Below are 8,473 nucleotides of genomic sequence, written 5' to 3' on the forward strand. Positions count from 1 at the left end.
ACCTCCCAAAGGTAAGAACCTTCACCAAGCCAATAGTACTTTCCGTCAGTTAGAACCTCCACCCAGTCAATAGTACCTCCCGACAGTTAAAACCTCCACCCAGTCAATAGTACCTTCCTACAGTTAGAACCTCCACCCAGTCAATAGTACCTTCCGACAGTTAGAACCTCCACCCAGCCAATAGTACCTCCCGACAGTTAGAACGGCCACTGTTTAGTGTTTTCGACCCACTGATATGGGTCTTTACAATGCTTCACTAATCATCAACTAACCCTCATTTAACGAGTGGAGTCGACTGAGAACATTCTCTTTTGCAGGAGTGGCCTCGGTGTAGGGGGGCACACAAACGTACGGGGGGAGAATTACAGAGGTGACACCCTCACAAACACAGCTTCACCACTTCACTTAGGAAAACAGTTCACTATGGAGAATATCAGATGCCTGTCTAACAGGTGTCAGTGCATCACTCATCAGTATCCCTTCTTCCTGCAACTTTACCACACTGGGATCGAACCCGGGTCCTCTGATTTGTGAATGCATGAGGAGTGAGTTTAACCAATTCAACTCGGTGACAACCTACATCCAAGACCACCAGGCGAGGCAGCAGTCTAACATCTTCGGACAGAGACTCAAGCTTGTTGGAGGAGAGAAGCAGCTTGGTGAGGTCTGCCTGGTCCCACCAGCGGTCCTCCGAGCCGAAGGTCACGTTCTGTCTGGCCTCCTCTGGGGCGTCCAGGTTCAGCCTCCACACAGCCTGTGGAACTGGGAAAAACAGTGACATGTAGCTAGATTCAGATTCATCTACAGTATTATGTTCATTGTTTATGTTTTGCTTTTGGGGGGTGGGGTCACTTGTTTTGACCAGACCCCAACTTACTAAGGGTGCATGTGCACCTATTATGTTGTTAAAATCAGCTAAATATCTAGTTCAACTGTACTCAATTGAACCCCTAAGCAGTAGTTAGTAAGCAGTAGTTAGTAGTTAGTTTACTATAGTAATAGTATGCAATGCAGACGGTCTCATAGCAATGCTAACGTTACCTTCAGTCAAACCCCGGCCAGACAGGTTGAGTTGCCCACTTTTTCTAGCTGCTTTCAATAATCCATAGGGCACGACTCCTGGTTCCTCTGTCTCTGTTGTAGACCCTGATCTGGAGTCTGCTTTACCTCCTCTTCTGAAGCGCGACATCTTCCCACTTCACTACTGGTGACTCTAGGGTTGAAGAAGAATCACTTCCGTGGTGACTTTTCAAAATAAAAGGACGCTTTTTTGCTCATTAAAAATTACAGGACCCTGGTGGGGGGGGCACACACATTACATAACACACATTAGCGCCACAGCACACACACACACACACACACACACCTTTCAGGGCTCGCCGGTGGAAACTGTGCCTAGCTGTCCTGGGCAGCTATCGTTCATGGCGCCCGGGGTCAAAGTCCAAGTGCTCAGACTGGAGAGCATTTGTTCTTCTGCATGTTTAGGGTTTCCTTGCAAACGCAGGGAGAACAATCACAGAACAATCCGCACAGAAAGGCCCAGGATCTTCTTGCGGTGAGGCGACAGTACTGTCGCATGTTCAGTGTCTTGCGCAAAGACACATTGGCAGGGAGCTGGGATCGAACCGGGGACCCTATGACCCTATGATCCCCAGCTCTACCTCCTGAGCTATGCCACCCCGAGTTGGCCTGCTGTGCTGAACGTCGCTAACAAAGATTATTATGAAGTAGCCTATATGACGTATTATAAAGTATACAACATCTGTATAAATCTAGGCCACCTAGTTATACTGCTACACAAGGTGAGCTTCATTTTTGGTGGATGTTCACTTACTTTTCATCGAGTGTCCAACATGGACTTTTATTGTGAAGAGTTTCTGGGGAGCTAGTGTGACTAGTGCGGAAGTAGAATTCGGTCACAGTCTCAACCAACTTGCTGCTGTAAACTTGTCCATGTGGAAAAGCTGAACATTCATATATATGCAGAACATAAACGAACAAACCCAGGAAGTGAGTATACTCTTAATGAATACATATCTAGCTAATGTTGGGCTCGTATTTGGTCGTTAAAGAGATAGCAAAGTGTAGTGCTGTAGCTAACTAGCATCGCATAGCTAATAATAGATAGCAAAGCTAGTAGTAGCTACTCTACTATACAATGGACTTTTGCATGGCAGCTGGTCCAGTCTTATAGGATCAAGGGAATCACGACTGGACATGAAGAGTGATCTATATATGTCTGTGATGATGCCTAGCTAGCTTGCTAGCTACCAGTGTGATGCCACTAGCTATCTACATAACCACTTAGCTATGGTCAGGCTATTGTAAACAGCATGTGTTCATCTGCCTGATAGAGGAGGGGCTTATAAGGTTATTTATACAGCACAGTGCAGTAATGCCTTCTTCACTACCTCTTATGTTCATCTAGTCACTCTAAAAGTGGCAGGTGTCTGAACTTGGCCTCTGATCTGAAGTTGTGGGACGGATGTGTGTGTGGGGCGGCTGTAGCTCAGTTGGTAGAGCGGGTCGTTCAATGATCGAAGGGTCAGCGGTTCGAATCCCAGCTCCGACTGTCCACATGTCGAAGTGTCCTTGAGCGAGACTCCTAACCCCAAATTGCTCCCAATGAGCAGGTTAGCGCCTTGCATGGCAGCTACCGCCATTGGTGTGTGAATGTGTGTGTGAATGGGTGAATGAGAGGCCATTGTAAAGCGCTTTGAGTGCCGCTAAGGTGGAAAAAGCGCTATATAAGTGCAGTCCATTCACCATTTACCATTTACCGACAGCATGGCGACTGACCAGGAGGTGAAGGCCGTGGGTCAGATTCTGACGGACCGGAACCAGGACCTGACCACGCGGTTCCGCGCTCTGTTCACCCTGAGGAGCCTGGGCGGGGTAGAGGCCATCGGCTGGATCAGCGCCGCCTTCGGGGACGAGTCGGCGCTGCTGAAGCACGAGCTGGCCTACTGCCTGGGTCAGATGCAGGACGAGAGGGCCATCCCCGCGCTGGAGACCGTGCTCAGGGACACGGCGCAGGAGCCCATGGTCCGGCATGAAGCAGGTCACCTGGCTCACACACATACACACACACACACACACACACACACCTACATACAGACTAACACTCACGCACTCACACACACACACACTCACACCTACATACAGACTAACACTCACGCACTCACACACACACACACACTCACACCTACATACAGACTAACACTCACGCACTCACACACACACACACTCACACCTACATACAGACTAACACTCACGCACTCACACACACACACACACTCACACCTACATACAGACTAACACTCACGCACTCACACACACACACACTCACCTACATACAGACTAACACTCACGCACTCACACACACACACACACACACACACACACACACTCACACCTACATACAGACTAACACTCACGCACTCACACACACATATATCCACACACTGACTCTAACATTCACGCCAGGTTCAGACTGGATTAGGAAGCGTCGCGAAACATAAATTCTCACACATTCAAGCACCTCCACCGCCAAGCCCAGCATGGTAGACTAGACTTAATCTGACCCCTGAGTGTGTTTGACCGTTTGAGATTCTCCCTCCCGTCTGCAGGAGAGGCTCTGGGCGCCATCGGCAACCCCAAGGTTCTGGCCCTGTTGAAGGAGTATTCTGACGACCCGGTTATCGAGGTACAACCCAACTAGCTCTTAATACTAGAGCACACACAACCCAACTAGCTCTTAATACTAGAGCACACACAACCCAACTAGCTCTTAATACTAGAGCACACACAACCCAACTAACTCTTAATACTAGAGCACACACAACCCAACTAGCTCTTAATACTAGAAGCACACACAACCCAACTAGCTCTTAATACTAGAAGCACACTGAAACTCTAAAATAAAATAATAAATTCACAGCGTCTCATGTCACGAAAAATTATATTTTGGGTCTTGCTAAAGCCAATTCATCAACTATTAGCAGGAAACCATTAATATTTAACTATTATAAAAAGTTGTCTCATGTAGCTTTAAAGCCATGGACACACCCAGAGTGTAAAGTGTCCTGCTGCTCTACTGTATGTTGGTTGGTCAGTGCTGCAGTTCCCCTCCTGTCCCCTAGGTGGCAGAGACGTGCCAGCTGGCTGTGAGGCGTCTGGAGTGGCTGATTGGGGGCGGCGACCAGAGCGAGGGCGGAGCTACGGACGGGAACCCCTACTGCTCTGTAGACCCGGCCCCTCCGGCGCCCCGGAAGGACGTGTCAGAGCTGAGGAGCCAGCTATTGGACGAGAGCGTGCCGCTGTTCGAGCGCTACAGAGCCATGTTTGCGCTGCGTAACCTGGGTACCCGGGAGGCTGTGCTGGCTCTGGGAGATGGTGAGAGGCTGTGGGGGCTAGGGGATAGAGGCTGAGGGCTAGAGGCTGGAGCTGGAGGTCTGAGGGGCGGCGTGGAGAGGCGGGCGGGGCTGAGGCTGGGGGCGTTAGGGGTCTGGGGAGAGGGATATGGAAAGGTTAGGGGAGGCAGGGGGCGGCGCTTGCACCAGGACTTGAGGACTACCTGAGGTTGTGGAGAAAGACTAGTGCATGTGTGTGTTTGACCACCTTTCTGTCTTTCCTGCTCTCTCCCTCTCTCCCTCCCTCCCTCCCTCCCTCCCTCTCTCCCCTCTTTCCCTCCCTTTCTCTCCCTCCCTCCTCCTCTCCCTCCCTCTCTTCCTTCCTCCCTCACTCCCTTCTCCCCTCTCTCTCTCCCTCCCTCTCTCCCCTCTCTCCCTCCCTTTCTCTCTCCCTCTCTCCCTCCCTTTCTCTCTCCCTCTCTCCCTCCCTCTCTTCCTTCCTCCCTCCCTCCCTCCCTCTCTCCCTCCCTCCCTCCCTCCCTCCCTCCCTCCCTCCCTCTCTCCCTCCCTCCCTCCCTCTCTCCAGGCCTGCAGTGCGGCAGCGCTCTGTTCCGTCACGAGATCGGTTACGTGCTGGGTCAGATGCAGCACGAGGCCAGCGTCCCCCAGCTGTCGGCCGCCCTGCAGCGCCTCCAGGAGAGCCCCATGGTCCGGCACGAGTGCGCCGAAGCGCTGGGCTCCATCGGGCGGCCCGAGTGCCTGGAGGTCCTGGAGCGGTACCGGCGTGACTCGGAGCGCGTGGTCAAGGAGAGCTGCGAGGTGGCGCTGGACATGCTGCAGTACGAGAACAGCGACCAGTTCCAGTACGCGGACGGCCTGGCGCGCCTGCAGGGCTAGGGGGTCGGAGGTCGAGGGCCTGAGCTGAGGACTCTTCTGCGGAGGGCGGGGCTGAAACCGGCGTCCCCCTCCCTGCGTGCCTGTGGCAGATGCTGTCACCATGGTTACACACAGCGTTTGAATCTCTGTTTGATCTGTATATTGTTTTTATGAGAGGGGCGCTTTAATCAAAATCGAATTTATATGTTTTCTATCAGTCCGCCAAAAAGTGTCATGTGATTGAATTATCTGAAAATTCGCTATTACATCATCACACTTTTTGGGGGTTGCTGAAATGGCTACATTTATCTTTTTTTTTAAACCACCAAATAATTGTTATATAATACAAATGCTACTGTTATATGCTTGCACGGTGGACTAATGGAAAATATGTCCAAAAGAGATTTGGAGTAAAGTGCCCTTTTGAATAACATTTGGTCAATATAATTCGAACCTCCCTCCTCCCCCACACTCGGTGAACAGTTCCATCGTTATTTCACTTCACTGTTGTCTTGACGTCTCTCTTCTGAGGTGTAGTGGTCTAACTAGACAATCATCTGCTGCTGCTCACCTGTACGTGTCTTTAGTAAATAGTAGTGTATGTTGACGCTGCATGTCGGACTTCCCTGGCTGCTCTTGTGTAACGTGTCCTCTGTTCCATGCTGGCGGAGGACAGGATACCCTCACCCTAGTCCCTGAGACCTTCACCCTAGTCCCTGAGACCTTCACCCTAGTCCCTGAGACCTTCACCCTCGTCCCTGATACCCTCACCCTAGTCCCTGAGACCTTCACCCTAGTCCCTGAGACCTTAGCCTGCAATGTTACACTTAGGGCTGGGTATCGAGTCGAATTTCAAGAATCGATTCCGATTCACAAGGTTCGGAAACGATTATCACGATTCGATTTGATTAAATATCGATTCGGTTAGTGTTACTAAAAACTTTTTTTTTTTTTTTTTTTTTTTTGCTGTAACCTTAATTACATGACTGCCAAGTTATGCATCACATCAATACTAGGGCTGGGTATCGATACTGATTTCCAAAAATTAATGATGAATGAATCATTGAATGAATGAACTATTCATTCCTTCATTTATTCATTAAATAAAAGATCGATTTAGGGATTCATGAATCGATTCTGAATCATTCGATTCAGAATCGATGAATCGATTTTTTTAAACCCAGCCCTGGTTACTCTGACGTTAGTGACTCAAGATGCTACCTGCGTCACACAGGGCTCACTAAACAACACTTGGCAATAACACACGAGAAGGAGTGCTTGAGCGTGGTTACTGGCACAGCTGTGCTGCGGTCGTAGGTACGAGTACCATAGCCAGCACAGAAGTGCCAATAACCACGCTAAAGCCCGACCTTGAGTGCGTTATTACATTTATACAACAGCACTGCACTGTCATTAAATATTTCTGTTTAAAAAGATGGGTTTGCCGTGTCAATTTTCGCTAAATAGTGTTGCGTTCAGCCCTCCGCGATCCAAAATGGTTCTCCGTTGTTTACCGTTGCTATGGCAACTTATCGGCAGCTGACAGCATTTACAGAGTGATACCTTTACCAGTGATTTGCCTGTTGGGCGTATTTGGTTAGTTACCGAATGAGCCTTGGCCAATCACAATGCACGGTTGGAACTATCTGTTGTATAATTGTCAATAGGAAGGTTAAAATCAGTAGGGGGTGGGGGGAGGAGAGATGGACAGAGGCAAGTGTAGGGGAGAGGGGAGGGGCTTGGGGGGCCCTGCTGACAGGGAGATCAGCCTTGCTACCACTCAGGGAGGAGGGCCCCTGCTTGACTGAGCCCAGTTCATCTCAGAGCAGCCGCAGACGAGAGAGACACAGACAGAGAGACCAAGAGAGAGACGCAGACGGAGGAAGAGAGACTTTGACAGAGAGAGAAACAGACAGAGGAAGGGAGACTGACACAGAGAGAGACTCGGAGAGAGAGAGCGAGCGAGTACCTACAGCTCCACCATGCTTCACCCCATCATGATTGGCATCGTGGTGATCAACACCTCCATCACCGTCGTCTACTGGGCGTGGATCCTCGGCGAGGCCTGCCAGCGACAGATGGAGGAGAAGGATAACCCAGCCTAGAGCAACACAGGTAACCCAGCCTAGAGCAACACAGGTAACCCAGCCTAGAGCAACAAGGGTAACCTAGCCTAGAGCAACACAGGTAACCCAGCCTAGAGCAACACAGGTAACCCAGCCTAGAGCAACACGGGTAACCCAGCCTAGAGCAACACGGGTAACCCAGCCTAGAGCAACACAGGTAACCCAGCCTAGAGCAACACGGGTAACCCAGCCTAGAGCAACCACAGGTAACCCAGCCTAGAGCAACACAGGTAACCCAGCCTAGAGCAACACGGGTAACCCAGCCTAGAGCAACACAGGTAACCCAGCCTAGAGCAACACAGGTAACCCAGCCTAGAGCAACCACAGGTACACACAGCTGCCTAGAGCAACACAGGTGGTTCCCAAAGTTTGGGAACCCCTGGTCTAGAGCAACACAAGACACAGCTTCCCAGAGCAACACAAGACACAGCTTCCCAGAGCAACACACGTACACACAGCTGCCTAGAGCAACACTGCTTTTCAAAGAAACATGTATACACTGGTTCCTTGGGCCTGGTGTCTGTTGTGATACTGTGATAGTGTATCAGCTATAGCCTTGTTTTGTGCTGGTGAGGTGGGGAGACCAAGAGGACTGCCTCTGGTTTTATGAACCGTGTTAGAGCTTTGCCATTGGTTTGGTCGATTCCTTGTATTTGGGCCCGTGGCGGTTATATTGCATTACATTACATTACATTACAGTCATTTAGCAGACGCTTTTATCCAAAGCGACTAACAATAATTGCATTTAACGTAGGAAGAGCCAATGTACTACTACTTGCCAGAACTCACAAGTGCATCTTCTTTCTAAAACAAACAAGTGACTAAGAGCATAATCTAGTGCTGAAGCAAAGTGCAAGAATCACAATCTAAAGTACAGTGCAATATAATATAATAAGTGCTTAGGTGGGAGGATTGTTGTAGTACTTCTTGAAGAGATGAGTTTTGAGCCTGCGACGAAAGATGGGCAGCGACTCTGCTGTCCTGACATCAGTGGGCAGCTCATTCCACCACTGCGGGGCCAGGACAGAGAAGAGCCGTGACCGTGTCGATCGACCGCAGGAGCCTCGGAGTGACGGGGCAACCAGTCGCCCTGAGGTAGCAGAGCGTAGTGGTCGGGAG

The 8,473-nt window shown here is 50.2% G+C and overlaps 2 protein-coding genes across 2 annotated transcripts in view; one reads left to right on the plus strand and one right to left on the minus strand.

The window, feature by feature from the left end:
• The window catches only part of lrrc40 (leucine rich repeat containing 40), an 11,159-nt gene extending 9,960 nt beyond the window's left edge, over positions 1 to 1,199 (minus strand). The window contains exons 1-2 of the mRNA XM_084459255.1: positions 1,042 to 1,199; positions 581 to 762 (exon numbers count right to left, since the gene is read on the minus strand). Coding sequence (XP_084315381.1) covers positions 581 to 762; positions 1,042 to 1,189 — 330 coding nt within the window. The 5' untranslated portion in view covers positions 1,190 to 1,199. The remainder of the gene's footprint in view (positions 1 to 580; positions 763 to 1,041) is intronic.
• A 722-nt stretch (positions 1,200 to 1,921) lies between these two features.
• Positions 1,922 to 6,145, plus strand: dohh (deoxyhypusine hydroxylase/monooxygenase). Its single transcript, XM_084459193.1, has 5 exons — positions 1,922 to 2,010; positions 2,787 to 3,061; positions 3,630 to 3,706; positions 4,143 to 4,395; positions 4,939 to 6,145. Exons 2-5 carry the CDS (start codon positions 2,788 to 2,790, stop codon positions 5,247 to 5,249), a joined length of 915 nt encoding a protein of 304 aa, XP_084315319.1. The 5' UTR covers positions 1,922 to 2,010; position 2,787; the 3' UTR covers positions 5,250 to 6,145.
• Positions 6,146 to 8,473: the final 2,328 nt, after the last annotated feature.

This window comes from Borostomias antarcticus (genome assembly GCF_949987555.1).
Source record: "Borostomias antarcticus genome assembly, chromosome: 26".
In the NCBI taxonomy this organism is placed as follows: Eukaryota; Metazoa; Chordata; class Actinopteri; order Stomiiformes; family Stomiidae; genus Borostomias; species Borostomias antarcticus.

Bases quoted from the DNA above. Each gene is read 5' to 3' on its own strand.
- dohh (XM_084459193.1), top strand. From the start codon at position 2,788: ATGGCGACTGACCAGGAGGTGAAGGCCGTGGGTCAGATTCTGACGGAC. The intron at 3,707-4,142 runs GTACAACCCAAC...CCTGTCCCCTAG, and splicing joins CTGACGACCCGGTTATCGAG to GTGGCAGAGACGTGCCAGCT. The intron at 4,396-4,938 runs GTGAGAGGCTGT...CCCTCTCTCCAG, and splicing joins TGTGCTGGCTCTGGGAGATG to GCCTGCAGTGCGGCAGCGCT.